We start from the raw sequence: 19,962 nt of genomic DNA, 5'->3' as shown, positions 1-19,962 counted from the left end.
TGGTCCTAATATATATACAGCTATCGGCTGCGGCCAGAGATACACCGAAAAACACCTAGGGTTTTGCCTCATCTCACAACTTGCGCCGCCATCGTAGTATACTCCATCCCAAACGCCGGCGCGCATCGGCGCGTGGGAGAGCAGGTCTCCAGAACCGTTCGTCTTTGCGATCCTGCACCGGGAGAGGACGAATTAGGTTTTTGGGAAGCGCTATGCGCGACTGCTCAAATTCGTCATCACGGGTCGTCTTCCGTCCAAGTCGGGCGGTGCTACTCATCGTCGTATTCATCGCCGTCAGCAGCAGATCGTCGCCAACATCATCATCAACACTGTCGCACCCATAATAGCTAACGATCAGTACGTCCAACATCCTCTGTTCATGTCTGTTTCTACAGCTACTGTTACGTGTTTGCTGCTGTTATGCATGTCTTGCTGTTCTTCTAGTTTGCTAGATTTTTGCATGCTAGTATCTCTTCTAGTCATGAATTATTTACTGGAATTAATCATGAACTTGCCTAATATTCCAACAATCCAAAAACCTAATTATAGGCAATTTCCTGAGTTAACTATGGCTGGATTCGCTGATGCACTGAGGCCGGATAAGTTTACCGGTGTGCACTTTAAGAGGTGGCAGGTGAAGACCATGCTCTGGCTTACTGCTCTGAAAGTTTTCCACGCTAGTGTTGGTGCTCCAGAGGGAATGACCGACGAAGATCGGAGAAAATTCCAGGAAGCCAATACTATGTTTGTGGGATGCATTCTGAGTGTTCTTGCTGACCGTCTGTGTGATGTGTACATGCACATAAACGACAGAAAAATTCTGTGGGATGCACTGAATGCAAAATTCGGTGCAACAGATGCAGGCGGTGAACTGTACATCATGGAGAGTTTTCATGACTACAAGATGGTGAATAACCGTTCTGTGGTTGAACAAGCTCATGAGATACAGTGCATTGTGAAGGAACTTGAACTCCTTAAATGTGTTCTACCCGACAAATTCGTGGCTGGGTGCATGATTGCAAAGTTGCCTCCTTCATGGAGGAATTTCGCCACAACTCTGAAGCATAAGAGACAGGAGATATCAGTTGAAAATCTGATTGCATCTCTTGATGTTGAAGAAAAAGCTTGGGCTAAAGATACCACTGAAAAAGGAGGTGAGGTTCAGCCTACTGCTAACATGGTGCAGAGGTACCCACAGAACAAGAACAAAGGGAAGAACAAACCTGTTTTCAACAAGCCTACCAAGACTACTACCTTCAAGAAGAAGAAGTTCAACAAGGCTGAGCTAGAGTGCTACGCCTGTGGGAAGCCTGGACACTTTTCCAAGGAATGCCCTGAACGTGCAGACCGCAGAGGGAAAACAAGCTCCAAGACTGTCAACATGGTGACCGCTAGCAATACTGATGGGTATGGTAATTTACCTATTGTGCTTTCAGTATTTCAATCATCTTCGTGGTGGATTGATTCGGGTGCTAACGTTCATGTGTGTGCTGACATCTCCCTGTTTACTTCTTATCAGGTCGCAAGGGATTCTTCCGTCCTAATGGGGAATGGGTCGCATGCTTCTGTTCGTGGCATTGGCATGGTGGATCTGAAGTTTACTTCAGGAAAGATCGTGCAACTAAGGAACGTGCAGCATGTCCCTACTATGAACAAGAATCTAGTTAGCGGCTCCCTTCTATGTCGAGATGGATTTAAGGTAGTTTTAGAGTCCAATAAAGTAATCGTGTCAAGATTTGGACAATTTATAGGAAAAGGCTATGAGTGCGGAGGCTTGTTCCGCTTTTCTCTTTCAGATTTTTGCAATAAGTCAATAAACCAAATTTGTGCTAGTGTTAATGATGATGCAAGTATTTGGCACTCTCGTTTATGTCATATTAATTTTGGTTTAATGTCTCGGCTATCCAGCATGAGTTTAATTCCGAACTTCACAGTTGCCAAAGGTTCTAAGTGCCATAGTTGTGTGCAATCTAAGCAACCTCGAAAGCCTCATAAGGCTGCCGAGGAGAGAAACTTGGCACCTCTAGAACTCATACATTCTGATCTTTGTGAGATGAATGGTGTGTTGACAAAAGGTGGAAAGAGATATTTCATGACTTTGATTGATGATGCGACTAGATTTTGCTATGTTTATTTGTTGCAAACTAAAGATGAAGCATTAGACTACTTTAAAATCTATAAAGCTGAAGTTGAAAATCAACTAGAGAGAAAGATCAAGCGTCTTAGGTCCGATCGTAGTGGAGAGTATTTTCCAAAAGTTTTTGATGAATTTTGTGAGGAACATGGTATTATTCATGAGAGGACGCCTCCCTATTCACCTCAATCAAATGGAGTGGCTGAGAGGAAAAACCGCACATTGACTGACTTGGTGAATGCCATGTTAGACACTGCTGGTTTATCTAAGGCATGGTGGGGGGAGGCTCTATTGACTTCATGTCATGTCCTGAATAGAGTTCCCAACAATAATAAAGAGAAAACCCCTTATGAGGAGTGGGTTGGGAGAAAACCATCACTTTCTTATTTGCGCACTTGGGGATGTTTGGCAAAGGTCAATATTCCTATTCCTAAGAAACGCAAACTTGGACCAAAGACAGTGGATTGTGTCTTTCTAGGGTATGCTCAACGGAGCATTGCTTATAGGTTTTTAGTGGTAAAATCTGAAGTACCTGATATGCATGTTGATACTATAATGGAATCTCGTGATGCAACATTTTTTGAGAACATATTTCCTATGAAAGATATGCATAGCATTGCTAGATTTTCTTCTGAGATAATTCCTGAATCTAGTACAACTGATGAATATTTTGAAAAATCACATGAGGAAGTCCTTGAGAAGGATAACAATGAAGTTCCTAGAAGGAGCAAGAGACAAAGGATTGCAAAATCCTTTGGTGATGATTTCATTGTATACCTTGTGGACGACACACCCAAGACGATTGCAGAAGCATATGCATCTTCGGATGTAGATGATTGGAAAGAAGCTGTTCATAATGAGATGGACTCAATTCTTTCTAATGGAACTTGGGAACTAACTGATAGACCATATGGTTGTAAACCTGTGGGCTGTAAGTGGGTGTTCAAAAAGAAGCTAAAGCCTGATGGTACTATTGATAAATACAAGGCGCAGCTACTGGCCAAGGGCTACACTCAGAAAGAAGGCGAAGATTACTTTGACACCTATTCACCCATTGCTAGAATGACCACCATTCGAGTGTTACTTTCCTTGGCTGCCTCTTATGGTCTTATCATTCATCAAATGGATGTAAAGACAGCTTTTCTCAATGGAGAGTTGGAAGAGGAGATCTATATGGATTAGCCTGACGGGTTTGTGGTAAAGGGTGAAGAGAGAAAGGTGTGCAAGTTGTTAAAATCTTTGTATGGTCTGAAATAGGCACCTAAGCAATGGCATGAGAAGTTTGAAAGAACTTTGACTTCTGCAGGATTTGTCATTAACGAGGCTGATAGGTGTGTTTACTATCGCCATGCTGGGGGCAATAGTGTCATATTATGTTTGTATGTGGACGACATACTGATCTTTGGTACAAACATTAATGCAATTAATGAGGTCAAGTCTTTTCTATCAAAAAGTTTTGACATGAAGGATCTGGGGGAAGCCGATGTAATTCTAAACATCAAACTTATTAAGGATGAGAGTGGGATTACATTAACGCAATCTCACTATGTTGAGAAGGTCTTGAACTGATTCGGTTTTATGGATAGCAAGCCTTCTCCAACACCTTATGATCCCAGCGTGACACTCAGAAAGACAAGAAAGAAACGAGAGATCAATTAAGATACTCTCAAATTGTCGGTTCACTCATGTACTTAGCTAGCGCTACAAGACCAGATACCTCTTTTGCTGTGAGCAAACTGAGTAGGTTCATGTCCAACCCGGGTGATGATCATTGGCATGCACTAGAAAGGATCTTGCGCTATCTGAGAGGTACTATGAGTTACGGAATTACTTATTCAGGGCATCCTGCTGTGCTAGAAGGATATAGTGATTCAAATTGGATCTCCAATGTTGATGTACGTTACGCAACAAGTGGGTATGTATTTACTCATGGTGGTGGCGCAGTGTCATGGAGGTCTTGCAAGCAAACCATATTGACGAGGTCAACTATGGAAGCAGAATTAACTGCATTGGACACATCTACTGTTGAGGCAGAATGGCTGCGTGAGCTCTTGATGGACTTGCTGGTTGTTGAAAAACCTGTACCGGCTATTCTTATGAATTGTGATAACCAAACGGTTATCGCTAAAGCGAACAATTCTAAAGATAATGCAAAGTCATCAAGACACGTGAAAAGACGTTTGAAGTCTGTCAGGAAGTTGAGAAACTCCGGAGTAATAACTGTTACGTATATACAAACAGACAAAAACCTGGCAGATCCCTTTACAAAGGGACTATCACGAAATGTGATATATATTGCATCGAGGGAGATGGGTATAAGACCCATAGATGTTACACCATAGTAGTAACCCAACCTTTGTGATCGGAGATCCCGTGAATTAGGATCTCGGAAGAACAAGCTATTGGTTAACTGAGGAGAGTAATAACTTATGATTGTCTCCAAGTGAAGATGCAAAACTCTCAGAGTTGTAAGGCTCAGATCTGTAAGGCAGGTCGACAACATGCCTTAATGTGGTTCTATTGGCTATAATTAGCAAAGATGCTGTCCTACAGAGCAGTCTTGAAAGAACACACCTATATGAGTTCTGACTGTAAACGTCGCAGTCTATGAGATTTGGGTGATCTCTAGTAAACTCATGAAGAGACCAGGGAGTATGACGTATAAGCTCCAAACCGCGGGGTAGTCTACTGGCGGTCAGGTACTGGTTAAGACTTTGAGTGAAACCTGTTCACACAAAACTAGCAATTCAAGGCATAGTCCATTGTCAAGTTGTGAATGGATGTAGCTTAAAGTTCTAGGCAGAAGTTCAACTTAACAGTCTCTGCTGAAACACTGGTATATTAAACAAGTGGTGAGAGAAGGCAAATCTCTAAATGGGTATTTGAGATCTGGTGGGGGATTGTTAGAATTAATGGGCTAGGCCCATAGCAATTTCTGAAATCTCAAAGCCCATGTGTAAAATGGCAACTGGTGGTGCTAAGTTTAGTCCCACCTTGGAAGTTGAAGAAGAGTTGGACCTCTTTATATAGTGGGTTCTCTCTACCACTCTAAGTGGTGTGTGAGAAGAGAAAGGGAAAACCACACGCGCGCGCTCGCTCGCCTCGCCTCGCCTGGCCTGGCCTGGCCTGGCCGGGCCGGGCCGGGCCGTGGCAAGGCGAGGCGAGGCGAGGCGTACATGCGACATGCGCGTGAATGGTCCGCCGAAATCCGGTCCGTCTCCTTGCTGGAGCGCAGCTTCCTTTTGCCGTTTTATTTTTATGTCTTGGCAGACAAGTTTTTAATTTCTTGTCCGGTAAGTATACGAATTAGAAACCGAGTCGGTTTGGGATTGTGGTCGCGACACAATACCGCCTCTGGTCCTAATATATATACAGCTACCGGCTGCGGCCAGAGATACACCGAAAAACACCTAGGGTTTTGCCTCATCTCACAACTTGCGCCGCCATCGTAGTCTACTCCATCCCAAACGCCGGCGCGCATCGGCGCGTGGGAGAGCAGGTCTCCGGAACCGTTCGTCTTTGCGATCCTGCACCGGGAGAGGACGAATTAGGTTTTTGGGAAGCGCTGTGCGCGACTGCTCAAATTCGTCATCACGGGTCGTCTTCCGTCCAAGTCGGGCGGTGCTACTCATCGTCGTATTCATCGCCGTCAGCAGCAGATCGTTGCCAACATCATCATGAACACTGTCGCACCCATAATAGCTAACGATCAGTACGTCCAACATCCTCTGTTCATGTCTGTTTCTACAGCTACTGTTACGTGTTTGCTGCTGTTATGCATGTCTTGCTGTTCTTCTAGTTTGCTAGATTTTTGCATTGTAGTATCTCTTCTAGTCATGAATTATTTACTGGAATTAATCATGAACTTGCCTAATATTCCAACAATCCAAAAACCTAATTATAGGCAATTTCCTGAGTTAACTATGGCTGGATTCGCTGATGCACTGAGGCCGGATAAGTTTACCGGTGTGCACTTTAAGAGGTGGCAGGTGAAGACCACGCTCTGGCTTACTGCTCTGAAAGTTTTCCACGCTAGTGTTGGTGCTCCAGAGGGAATGACCGACGAAGATCGGAGAAAATTCCAGGAAGCCAATACTATGTTTGTGGGATGCATTCTGAGTGTTCTTGCTGACCGTCTATGTGATGTGTACATGCACATAAACGACGAAAAAATTTTGTGGGATGCACTGAATGCAAAATTCGGTGCAACAGATGCAGGCAGTGAACTGTACATCATGGAGAGTTTTCATGACTACAAGATGGTGAATAACCGTTCTGTGGTTGAACAAGCTCATGAGATACAGTGCATTGTGAAGGAACTTGAACTCCTTAAATGTGTTCTACCCGACAAATTCGTGGCTGGGTGCATGATTGCAAAGTTGCCTCCTTCATGGAGGAATTTCGCCACAACTCTGAAGCATAAGAGACAGGAGATATCAGTTGAAAATCTGATTGCATCTCTTGATGTTGAAGAAAAAGCTCGGGCTAAAGATACCACTGAAAAAGGAGGTGAGGTTCAGCCTACTGCTAACATGGTGCAGAGGTACCCACAGAACAAGAACAAAGGGAAGAACAAACCTGTTTTCAACAAGCCTACCAAGACTACTACCTTCAAGAAGAAGAAGTTCAACAAGGCTGAGCTAGAGTGCTACGCCTGTGGGAAGCCTGGACACTTTTCCAAGGAATGCCCTGAACGTGCAGACCGCAGAGGGAAAACAAGCTCCAAGACTGTCAACATGGTGACCGCTAGCAATACTGATGGGTATGGTAATTTACCTATTGTGCTTTCAGTATTTCAATCATCTTCGTGGTGGATTGATTCGGGTGCTAACGTTCATGTGTGTGCTGACATCTCCCTGTTTACTTCTTATCAGGTCGCAAGGGATTCTTTCGTCCTAATGGGGAATGGGTCACATGCTTCTGTTCGTGGCATTGGCACGGTGGATCTGAAGTTTACTTCAGGAAAGATCGTGCAACTAAGGAACGTGCAGCATGTCCCTACTATGAACAAGAATCTAGTTAGCGGCTCCCTTCTATGTCGAGATGGATTTAAGGTAGTTTTAGAGTCCAATAAAGTAATCGTGTCAAGATTTGGACAATTTATAGGAAAAGGCTATGAGTGCGGAGGCTTGTTCCGCTTTTCTCTTTCAGATTTTTGCAATAAGTCAATAAACCAAATTTGTGCTAGTGTTAATGATGATGCAAGTATTTGGCACTCTCGTTTATGTCATATTAATTTTGGTTTAATGTCTCGGCTATCCAGCATGAGTTTAATTCCGAACTTCACAGTTGCCAAAGGTTCTAAGTGCCATAGTTGTGTGCAATCTAAGCAACCTCGAAAGCCTCATAAGGCTGCCGAGGAGAGAAACTTGGCACCTCTAGAACTCATACATTCTGATCTTTGTGAGATGAATGGTGTGTTGACAAAAGGTGGAAAGAGATATTTCATGACTTTGATTGATGATGCGACTAGATTTTGCTATGTTTATTTGTTGCAAACTAAAGATGAAGCATTAGACTACTTTAAAATCTATAAAGCTGAAGTTGAAAATCAACTAGAGAGAAAGATCAAGCGTCTTAGGTCCGATCGTGGTGGAGAGTATTTTCCAAAAGTTTTTGATGAATTTTGTGAGGAACATGGTATTATTCATGAGAGGACGCCTCCCTATTCACCTCAATCAAATGGAGTGGCCGAGAGGAAAAACCGCACATTGACTGACTTGGTGAATGCCATGTTAGACACTGCTGGTTTATCTAAGGCATGGTGGGGGGAGGCTCTATTGACTTCATGTCATGTCCTGAATAGAGTTCCCAACAATAATAAAGAGAAAACCCCTTATGAGGAGTGGGTTGGGAGAAAACCATCACTTTCTTATTTGCGCAGTTGGGGATGTTTGGCAAAGGTCAATATTCCTATTCCTAAGAAACGCAAACTTGGACCAAAGACAGTGGATTGTGTCTTTCTAGGGTATGCTCAACGGAGCATTGCTTATAGGTTTTTAGTGGTAAAATATGAAGTACCTGATATGCATGTTGATACTATAATGGAATCTCGTGATGCAACATTTTTTGAGAACATATTTCCTATGAAAGATATGCATAGCATTGCTAGATTTTCTTCTGAGATAATTCCTGAATCTAGTACAACTGATGAATATTTCGAACAATCACATGAGGAAGTCCTTGAGAAGGATAACAATGAAGTTCCTAGAAGGAACAAGAGACAAAGGATTGCAAAATCCTTTGGTGATGATTTCATTGTATACCTTGTGGACGACACACCCAAGACGATTGCAGAAGCATATGCATCTTCGGATGTAGATGATTGGAAAGAAGCTGTTCATAATGAGATGGACTCAATTCTTTCTAATGGAACTTGGGAACTAACTGATAGACCATATGGTTGTAAACCTGTGGGCTGTAAGTGGGTGTTCAAAAAGAAGCTAAAGCCTGATGGTACTATTGATAAATACAAGGCGCGGCTAGTGGCCAAGGGCTACACTCAGAAAGAAGGCGAAGATTACTTTGACACCTATTCACCCGTTGCTAGAATGACCACCATTCGAGTGTTACTTTCCTTGGCTGCCTCTTATGGTCTTATCATTCATCAAATGGATGTAAAGACAGCTTTTCTCAATGGAGAGTTGGAAGAGGAGATCTATATGGATCAGCCTGACGGGTTTGTGGTAAAGGGTGAAGAGAGAAAGGTGTGCAAGTTGTTCAAATCTTTGTATGGTCTGAAACAGGCACCTAAGCAATTGCATGAGAAGTTTGAAAGAACTTTGACTTCTGCAGGATTTGTCATTAACGAGGATGATAGGTGTGTTTACTATCGCCATGGTGGGGGCAATAGTGTCATATTATGTTTGTATGTGGACGACATACTGATCTTTGGTACAAACATTAATGCAATTAATGAGGTCAAGTCTTTTCTATCAAAAAGTTTTGACATGAAAGATCTGGGAGAAGCGGATGTAATTCTAAACATCAAACTTATTAAGGATGAGAGTGGGATTACATTAACACAATCTCACTATGTTGAGAAGGTCTTGAAACGATTCGGTTTTATGGATAGCAAGCCTTCTCCAACACCTTATGATCCCAGCGTGACACTCAGAAAGAACAAGAAAGAAACGAGAGATCAATTAAGATACTCTCAAATTGTCGGTTCACTCATGTACTTAGCTAGCGCTACAAGACCAGATATCTCTTTTGCTGTGAGCAAACTGAGTAGGTTCATGTCCAACCCGGGTGATGATCATTGGCATGCACTAGAAAGGATCTTGCGCTATCTGAGAGGTACTATGAGTTACGGAATTACTTATTCAGGGCATCCTGCTGTGCTAGAAGGATATAATGATTCAAATTGGATCTCCGATGTTGATGTACTTTACGCAACAAGTGGGTATGTATTTACTCATGGTGGTGGCGCAGTGTCATGGAGGTCTTGCAAGAAAACCATATTGACGAGGTCAACTATGGAAGCAGAATTAACTGCATTGGACACAGCTACTGTTGAGGCAGAATGGCTGCGTGAGCTCTTGATGGACTTGCCGGTTGTTGAAAAACCTGTACCGGCTATTCTTATGAATTGTGATAACCAAACGGTTATCGCTAAAGTGAACAATTCTAAAGATAATGCAAAGTCATCAAGACACGTGAAAAGACGTTTGAAGTCTGTCAGGAAGTTGAGAAACTCCGGAGTAATAACTGTTACGTATATACAAACAGACAAAAACCTGGCAGATCCCTTTACAAAGGGACTATCACGAAATGTGATAGATATTGCATCGAGGGAGATGGGTATGAGACCCATAGATGTTACACCATAGTAGTAACCCAACCTTTGTGATCGGAGATCCCGTGAATTAGGATCTGGGAAGAACAAGCTATTGGTTAACTGAGGAGAGTAATAACTTATGATCGTCTCCAAGTGAAGATGCAAAACTCTCAGAGCTGTAAGGCTCAGATCTGTAAGGCAGGTCGGCAACATGCCTTAATGTGGTTCTATTGGCTATAATTAGCAAAGATGCTGTCCTACAGAGCAGTCTTGAAAGAACACACCTATATGAGTTTTGACTGTAAACGTCGCAGTCTATGAGATTTGGGTGATCTCTAGTAAACTCACGAAGAGACCAGGGAGTATGACGTATAAGCTCCAAACCGCGGGGTAGTCTACTGGCGGTCAGGTACTGGTTAAGACTTTGAGTGAAACCTGTTCACACAAAACTAGCAATTCAAGGCATAGTCCATTGTCAAGTTGTGAATGGATGTAGCTTAAAGTACTAGGCAGAAGTTCAACTTAACAGTCTCTGCTGAAACACTGGTATATTAAACAAGTGGTGAGAGAAGGCAAATCTCTAAATGGGTATTTGAGATCTGGTGGGGGATTGTTAGAATTAATGGGCTAGGCCCATAGCAATTTCTGAAATCTCAAAGCCCATGTGTAAAATGGCAAGTGGTGGTGCTAAGTTTAGTCCCACCTTGGAAGTTGAAGAAGAGTTGGACCTCTTTATATAGTGGGTTCTCTCTACCACTCTAAGTGGTGTGTGAGAAGAGAAAGGGAAAACCACACGCACGCGCTCGCTCGCCTCGCCTCGCCTGGCCTGGCCGGGCCGGGCCGGGCCGTGGCGAGGCGAGGCGAGGCGAGGCGTACATGCGACATGCGCGTGAATGGTCCGCCGAAATCCGGTCCGTCTCCTTGCAGGAGCGCAGCTTCCTTTTGCCGTTTTATTTTTATGTCTTGGCAGACAAGTTTTTAATTTCTTGTCCGGTAAGTATACGAATTAGAAACCGAGTCGGTTTGGGATTGTGGTCGCGACACAATACCGCCTCTGGTCCTAATATATATACAGCTACCGGCTGCGGCCAGAGATACACCGAAAAACACCTAGGGTTTTGCCTCATCTCACAACTTGCGCCGCCATCGTAGTCTACTCCATCCCAAACGCCGGCGCGCATTGGCGCGTGGGAGAGCAGGTCTCCGGAACCGTTCGTCTTTGCGATCCTGCACCGGGAGAGGACGAATTAGGTTTTTGGGAAGCGCTGTGCGCGACTGCTCAAATTCGTCATCACGGGTCGTCTTCCGTCCAAGTCAGGCGGTGCTACTCATCGTCGTATTCATCGCCGTCAGCAGCAGATCGTCGCCAACATCGTCATCAACACTGTCGCACCCATAATAGCTAACGATCAGTACGTCCAACATCCTCTGTTCATGTTTGTTTCTACAGCTACTGTTACGTGTTTGCTGCTGTTATGCATGTCTTGCTGTTCTTCTAGTTTGCTAGATTTTAGCATGCTAGTATCTCTTCTAGTCATGAATTATTTACTGGAATTAATCATGAACTTGCCTAATATTCCAACAATCCAAAAACCTAATTATAGGCAATTTCCTGAGTTAACTATGGCTGGATTCGCTGATGCACTGAGGCCGGATAAGTTTACCGGTGTGCACTTTAAGAGGTGGCAGGTGAAGACCACGCTCTGGCTTACTGCTCTGAAAGTTTTCCACGCTAGTGTTGGTGCTCCAGAGGGAATGACCGACGAAGATCGGAGAAAATTCCAGGAAGCCAATACTATGTTTGTGGGATGCATTCTGAGTGTTCTTGCTGACCGTCTGTGTGATGTGTACATGCACATAAACGACGGAAAAATTCTGTGGAATGCACTGAATGCAAAATTCGGTGCAACAGATGCAGGCAGTGAACTGTACATCATGGAGAGTTTTCATGACTACAAGATGGTGAATAACCGTTCTGTGGTTGAACAAGCTCATGAGATACAGTGCATTGTGAAGGAACTTGAACTCCTTAAATGTGTTCTACCCGACAAATTCGTGGCTGGGTGCATGATTGCAAAGTTGCCTCCTTCATGGAGGAATTTCGCCACAACTCTGAAGCATAAGAGACAGGAGATATCAGTTGAAAATCTGATTGCATCTCTTGATGTTGAAGAAAAAGCTCGGGCTAAAGATACCACTGAAAAAGGAGGTGAGGTTCAGCCTACTGCTAACATGGTGCAGAGGTACCCACAGAACAAGAACAAAGGGAAGAACAAACCTGTTTTCAACAAGCCTACCAAGACTACTACCTTCAAGAAGAAGAAGTTCAACAAGGCTGAGCTAGAGTGCTACGCCTGTGGGAAGCCTGGACACTTTTCCAAGGAATGCCCTGAACGTGCAGACCGCAGAGGGAAAACAAGCTCCAAGACTGTCAACATGGTGACCGCTAGCAATACTGATGGGTATGGTAATTTACCTATTGTGCTTTCAGTATTTCAATCATCTTCGTGGTGGATTGATTCGGGTGCTAACGTTCATGTGTGTGCTGACATCTCCCTGTTTACTTCTTATCAGGTCGCAAGGGATTCTTTCGTCCTAATGGGGAATGGGTCACATGCTTCTGTTCGTGGCATTGGCACGGTGGATCTGAAGTTTACTTCAGGAAAGATCGTGCAACTAAGGAACGTGCAGCATGTCCCTACTATGAACAAGAATCTAGTTAGCGGCTCCCTTCTATGTCGAGATGGATTTAAGGTAGTTTTAGAGTCCAATAAAGTAATCGTGTCAAGATTTGGACAATTTATAGGAAAAGGCTATGAGTGCGGAGGCTTGTTCCGCTTTTCTCTTTCAGATTTTTGCAATAAGTCAATAAACCAAATTTGTGCTAGTGTTAATGATGATGCAAGTATTTGGCACTCTCGTTTATGTCATATTAATTTTGGTTTAATGTCTCGGCTATCCAGCATGAGTTTAATTCCGAACTTCACAGTTGCCAAAGGTTCTAAGTGCCATAGTTGTGTGCAATCTAAGCAACCTCGAAAGCCTCATAAGGCTGCCGAGGAGAGAAACTTGGCACCTCTAGAACTCATACATTCTGATCTTTGTGAGATGAATGGTGTGTTGACAAGAGGTGGAAAGAGATATTTCATGACTTTGATTGATGATGCGACTAGATTTTGCTATGTTTATTTTTTGCAAACTAAAGATGAAGCATTAGACTACTTTAAAATCTATAAAGCTGAAGTTGAAAATCAACTAGAGAGAAAGATCAAGCGTCTTAGGTCCAATCGTGGTGGAGAGTATTTTCCAAAAGTTTTTGATGAATTTTGTGAGGAACATGGTATTATTCATGAGAGGACGCCTCCCTATTCACCTCAATCAAATGGAGTGGCCGAGAGGAAAAACCGCACATTGACTGACTTGGTGAATGCCATGTTAGACACTGCTGGTTTATCTAAGGCATGGTGGGGGGAGGCTCTATTGACTTCATGTCATGTCCTGAATAGAGTTCCCAACAATAATAAAGAGAAAACCCCTTATGAGGAGTGGGTTGGGAGAAAACCATCACTTTCTTATTTGCGCACTTGGGGATGTTTGGCAAAGGTCAATATTCCTATTCCTAAGAAACGCAAACTTGGACCAAAGACAGTGGATTGTGTCTTTCTAGGGTATGCTCAACGGAGCATTGCTTATAGGTTTTTAGTGGTAAAATATGAAGTACCTGATATGCATGTTGATACTATAATGGAATCTCGTGATGCAACATTTTTTGAGAACATATTTCCTATGAAAGATATGCATAGCATTGCTAGATTTTCTTCTGAGATAATTCCTGAATCTAGTACAACTGATGAATATTTCGAACAATCACATGAGGAAGTCCTTGAGAAGGATAACAATGAAGTTCCTAGAAGGAACAAGAGACAAAGGATTGGAAAATCCTTTGGTGATGATTTCATTGTATACCTTGTGGATGACACACCCAAGACGATTGCAGAAGCATATGCATCTTCGGATGTAGATGATCGGAAAGAAGCTATTCATAATGAGATGGACTCAATTCTTTCTAATGGAACTTGGGAACTAACTGATAGACCATATGGTTGTAAACCTGTGGGCTGTAAGTGGGTGTTCAAAAAGAAGCTAAAGCCTGATGGTACTATTGATAAATACAAGGCGCGGCTAGTGGCCAAGGGCTACACTCAGAAAGAAGGCGAAGATTACTTTGACACCTATTCACCCGTTGCTAGAATGACCACCATTCGAGTGTTACTTTCCTTGGCTGCCTCTTATGGTCTTATCATTCATCAAATGGATGTAAAGACAGCTTTTCTCAATGGAGAGTTGGAAGAGGAGATCTATATGGATCAGCCTGACGGGTTTGTGGTAAAGGGTGAAGAGAGAAAGGTGTGCAAGTTGTTCAAATCTTTGTATGGTCTGAAACAGGCACCTAAGCAATGGCATGAGAAGTTTGAAAGAACTTGACTTCTGCAGGATTTGTCATTAACGAGGCTGATAGGTGTGTTTACTATCGCCATGGTGGGGGCAATAGTGTCATATTATGTTTGTATGTGGACGACATACTGATCTTTGGTACAAACATTAATGCAATTAATGAGGTCAAGTCTTTTCTATCAAAAAGTTTTGACATGAAAGATCTGGGAGAAGCCGATGTAATTCTAAACATCAAACTTATTAAGGATGAGAGTGGGATTACATTAACGCAATCTCACTATGTTGAGAAGGTCTTGAAACGATTCGATTTTATGGATAGCAAGCCTTCTCCAACACCTTATGATCCCAGCGTGACACTCAGAAAGAACAAGAAAGAAACGAGAGATCAATTAAGATACTCTCAAATTGTCGGTTCACTCATGCACTTAGCTAGCGCTACAAGACCAGATATCTCTTTTGCTGTGAGCAAACTGAGTAGGTTCATGTCCAACCCGGGTGATGATCATTGGCATGCACTAGAAAGGATCTTGCGCTATCTGAGAGGTACTATGAGTTACGGAATTACTTATTCAGGGCATCCTGCTGTGCTAGAAGGATATAATGATTCAAATTGGATCTCCGATGTTGATGTACTTTACGCAACAAGTGGGTATGTATTTACTCATGGTGGTGGCGCAGTGTCATGGAGGTCTTGCAAGCAAACCATATTGACGAGGTCAACTATGGAAGCAGAATTAACTGCATTGGACACAGCTACTGTTGAGGCAGAATGGCTGCGTGAGCTCTTGATGGACTTGCCGGTTGTTGAAAAACCTGTACCGGCTATTCTTATGAATTGTGATAACCAAACGGTTATCGCTAAAGTGAACAATTCTAAAGATAATGCAAAGTCATCAAGACACGTGAAAAGACGTTTGAAGTCTGTCAGGAAGTTGAGAAACTCCGGAGTAATAACTGTTACGTATATACAAACAGACAAAAACCTGGCAGATCCCTTTACAAAGGGACTATCACGAAATGTGATAGATATTGCATCGAGGGAGATGGGTATGAGACCCATAGATGTTACACCATAGTAGTAACCCAACCTTTGTGATCGGAGATCCCGTGAATTAGGATCTGGGAAGAACAAGCTGTTGGTTAACTGAGGAGAGTAATAACTTATGATCGTCTCCAAGTGAAGATGCAAAACTCTCAGAGCTGTAAGGCTCAGATCTGTAAGGCAGGTCGGCAACATGCCTTAATGTGGTTCTATTGGCTATAATTAGCAAAGATGCTGTCCTACAGAGCAGTCTTGAAAGAACACACCTATATGAGTTCTGACTGTAAACGTCGCAGTCTATGAGATTTGGGTGATCTCTAGTAAACTCACGAAGAGACCAGGGAGTATGACGTATAAGCTCCAAACCGCGGGGTAGTCTACTGGCGGTCAGGTACTGGTTAAGACTTTGAGTGAAACTTGTTCACACAAAACTAGCAATTCAAGGCATAGTCCATTGTCAAGTTGTGAATGGATGTAGCTTAAAGTTCTAGGCAGAAGTTCAACTTAGCAGTCTCTGCTGAAACACTGGTATATTAAACAAGTGGTGAGAGAAGGCAAATCTCTAAATGGGTATTTGAGATCTGGTGGGGGATTGTTAGAATTAATGGGCTAGGCCCATAGCAATTTCTAAAATCTCAAAGCCCATGTGTAAAATGGCAAGTGGTGGTGCTAAGTTTAGTCCCACCTTGGAAGTTGAAGAAGAGTTGGACCTCTTTATATAGTGGGTTCTCTCTACCACTCTAAGTGGTGTGTGAGAAGAGAAAGGGAAAACCACACGCGCGCGCTCGCTCGCCTCGCCTCGCCTGGCCTGGCCGGGCCGGGCCGGGCCGTGGCAAGGCGAGGCGTACATGCGACATGCGCGTGAATGGTCCGCCGAAATCCGGTCCGTCTCCTTGCAGGAGCGCAGCTTCCTTTTGCCGTTTTATTTTTATGTCTTGGCAGACAAGTTTTTAATTTCTTGTCCGGTAAGTATACGAATTAGAAACCGAGTCGGTTTGGGATTGTGGTCGCGACACAATACCGCCTCTGGTCCTAATATATATACAGCTACCGGCTGCGGCCAGAGATACACCGAAAAACACCTAGGGTTTTGCCTCATCTCACAACTTGCGCCGCCATCGTAGTCTACTCCATCCCAAACGCCGGCGCGCATCGGCACGTGGGAGAGCAGGTCTCCGGAACCGTTCGTCTTTGCGATCCTGCACCGGGAGAGGACGAATTAGGTTTTTGGGAAGCGCTGTGCGCGACTGCTCAAATTCGTCATCACGGGTCGTCTTCCGTCCAAGTCGGGCGGTGCTACTCATCGTCGTATTCATCGCCGTCAGCAGCAGATCGTCGCCAACATCATCATCAACACTGTCGCACCCATAATAGCTAACGATCAGTACGTCCAACATCCTCTGTTCATGTCTGTTTCTACAGCTACTGTTACGTGTTTGCTGCTGTTATGCATGTCTTGCTGTTCTTCTAGTTTGCTAGATTTTTGCATTGTAGTATCTCTTCTAGTCATGAATTATTTACTGGAATTAATCATGAACTTGCCTAATATTCCAACAATCCAAAAACCTAATTATAGGCAATTTCCTGAGTTAACTATGGCTGGATTCGCTGATGCACTGAGGCCGGATAAGTTTACCGGTGTGCACTTTAAGAGGTGGCAGGTGAAGACCACGCTCTGGCTTACTGCTCTGAAAGTTTTCCACGCTAGTGTTGGTGCTCCAGAGGGAATGACCGACGAAGATCGGAGAAAATTCCAGGAAGCCAATACTATGTTTGTGGGATGCATTCTGAGTGTTCTTGCTGACCGTCTGTGTGATGTGTACATGAACATAAACGACGGAAAATTTTTGTGGGATGCACTGAATGCAAAATTTGGTGCAACAGATGCAGGCAGTGAACTGTACATCATGGAGAGTTTTCATGACTACAAGATGGTGAATAACCGTTCTGTGGTTGAACAAGCTCATGAGATACAGTGCATTGTGAAGGAACTTGAACTCCTTAAATGTGTTCTACCCGACAAATTCGTGGCTGGGTGCATGATTGCAAAGTTGCCTCCTTCATGGAGGAATTTCGCCACAACTCTGAAGCATAAGAGACAGGAGATATCAGTTGAAAATCTGATTGCATCTCTTGATGTTGAAGAAAAAGCTCGGGCTAAAGATACCACTGAAAAAGGAGGTGAGGTTCAGCCTACTGCTAACATGGTGCAGAGGTACCCACAGAACAAGAACAAAGGGAAGAACAAACCTGTTTTCAACAAGCCTACCAAGACTACTACCTTCAAGAAGAAGAAGTTCAACAAGGCTGAGCTAGAGTGCTACGCCTGTGGGAAGCCTGGACACTTTTCCAAGGAATGCCCTGAACGTGCAGACCGCAGAGGGAAAACAAGCTCCAAGACTGTCAACATGGTGACCGCTAGCAATACTGATGGGTATGGTAATTTACCTATTGTGCTTTCAGTATTTCAATCATCTTCGTGGTGGATTGATTCGGGTGCTAACGTTCATGTGTGTGCTGACATCTCCCTGTTTACTTCTTATCAGGTCGCAAGGGATTCTTCCGTCCTAATGGGGAATGGGTCGCATGCTTCTGTTCGTGGCATTGGCACGGTGGATCTGAAGTTTACTTCAGGAAAGATCGTGCAACTAAGGAACGTGCAGCATGTCCCTACTATGAACAAGAATCTAGTTAGCGGCTCCCTTCTATGTCGAGATGGATTTAAGGTAGTTTTAGTGTCCAATAAAGTAATCGTGTCAAGATTTGGACAATTTATAGGAAAAGGCTATGAGTGCGGAGGCTTGTTCCGCTTTTCTCTTTCAGATTTTTGCAATAAGTCAATAAACCAAATTTGTGCTAGTGTTAATGATGATGCAAGTATTTGGCACTCTCGTTTATGTCATATTAATTTTGGTTTAATGTCTCGGCTATCCAGCATGAGTTTAATTCCGAACTTCACAGTTGCCAAAGGTTCTAAGTGCCATAGTTGTGTGCAATCTAAGCAACCTTGAAAGCCTCATAAGGCTGCCGAGGAGAGAAACTTGGCACCTCTAGAACTCATACATCCTGATCTTTGTGAGATGAATGGTGTGTTGACAAAAGGTGGAAAGAGATATTTCATGACTTTGATTGATGATGCGACTAGATTTTGCTATGTTTATTTGTTGCAAACTAAAGATGAAGCATTAGACTACTTTAAAATCTATAAAGCTGAAGTTGAAAATCAACTAGAGAGAAAGATCAAGCGTCTTAGGTCCGATCGTGGTGGAGAGTATTTTCCAAAAGTTTTTGATGAATTTTGTGAGGAACATGGTATTATTCATGAGAGGACGCCTCCCTATTCACCTCAATCAAATGGAGTGGCCGAGAGGAAAAACCGCACATTGACTGACTTGGTGAATGCCATGTTAGACACTGCTGGTTTATCTAAGGCATGGTGGGGGGAGGCTCTATTGACTTCATGTCATGTCCTGAATAGAGTTCCCAACAATAATAAATAGAAAACCCCTTATGAGGAGTGGGTTGGGAGAAAACCATCACTTTCTTATTTGCGCACTTGGGGATGTTTGGCAAAGGTCAATATTCCTATTCCTAAGAAACGCAAACTTGGACCAAAGACAGTGGATTGTGTCTTTCTAGGGTATGCTCAACGGAGCATTGCTTATAGGTTTTTAGTGGTAAAATCTGAAGTACCTGATATGCATGTTGATACTATAATGGAATCTCGTGATGCAACATTTTTTGAGAACATATTTCCTATGAAAGATATGCATAGCATTGCTAGATTTTCTTCTGAGATAATTCCTGAATCTAGTACAACTGATGAATATTTCGAAAAATCACATGAGGAAGTCCTTGAGAAGGATAACAATGAAGTTCCTAGAAGGAACAAGAGACAAAGGATTGCAAAATCCTTTGGTGATGATTTCATTGTATACCTTGTGGACGACACACCCAAGACGATTGCAGAAGCATATGCATCTTCGGATGTAGATGATTGGAAAGAAGCTGTTCATAATGAGATGGACTCAATTCTTTCTAATGGAACTTGGGAACTAACTGATAGACCATATGGTTGTAAACCTGTGGGCTGTAAGTGGGTGTTCAAAAAGAAGCTAAAGCCTGATGGTACTATTGATAAATACAAGGCGTGGCTAGTGGCCAAGGGCTACACTCAGAAAGAAGGCGAAGATAACTTTGACACCTATTCACCCGTTGCTAGAATGAACACCATTCGAGTGTTACTTTCCTTGGCTGCCTCTTATGGTCTTATCATTCATCAAATGGATGTAAAGACAGCTTTTCTCAATGGAGAGTTGGAAGAGGAGATCTATATGGATCAGCCTGATGGGTTTGTGGTAAAGGGTGAAGAGAGAAAGGTGTGCAAGTTGTTAAACTCTTTGTATGGTCTGAAATAGGCACCTAAGCAATGGCATGAGAAGTTTGAAAGAACTTTGACTTCTGCAGGATTTGTCATTAACGAGGCTGATAGGTGTGTTTACTATCGCCATGGTGGGGGCAATAGTGTCATATTATGTTTGTATGTGGACG

The 19,962-nt window shown here is 43.2% G+C and overlaps 1 protein-coding gene across 1 annotated transcript; it reads left to right on the top strand.

The window, feature by feature from the left end:
- The first annotated feature begins 6,057 nt into the window (after positions 1-6,057).
- LOC147980608 (uncharacterized) lies at positions 6,058-14,399 on the top strand. The gene is made up of 7 exons (XM_087515682.1): positions 6,058-6,901; positions 8,102-8,554; positions 8,762-8,954; positions 11,519-12,404; positions 12,489-12,565; positions 13,757-14,034; positions 14,242-14,399. The coding sequence occupies exons 1-7, from the start codon at positions 6,058-6,060 to the stop codon at positions 14,397-14,399; spliced, it is 2,889 nt and encodes a 962-aa protein (XP_087371808.1).
- Positions 14,400-19,962: the final 5,563 nt, after the last annotated feature.

This window comes from Triticum urartu, chromosome 3A (assembly GCF_056163025.1).
Source record: "Triticum urartu cultivar PI428250 chromosome 3A, HENAU_Tu73, whole genome shotgun sequence".
NCBI classification, from domain to species: Eukaryota; Viridiplantae; Streptophyta; class Magnoliopsida; order Poales; family Poaceae; genus Triticum; species Triticum urartu.
This window is presented reverse-complemented; position numbering and strand designations above follow the sequence as displayed.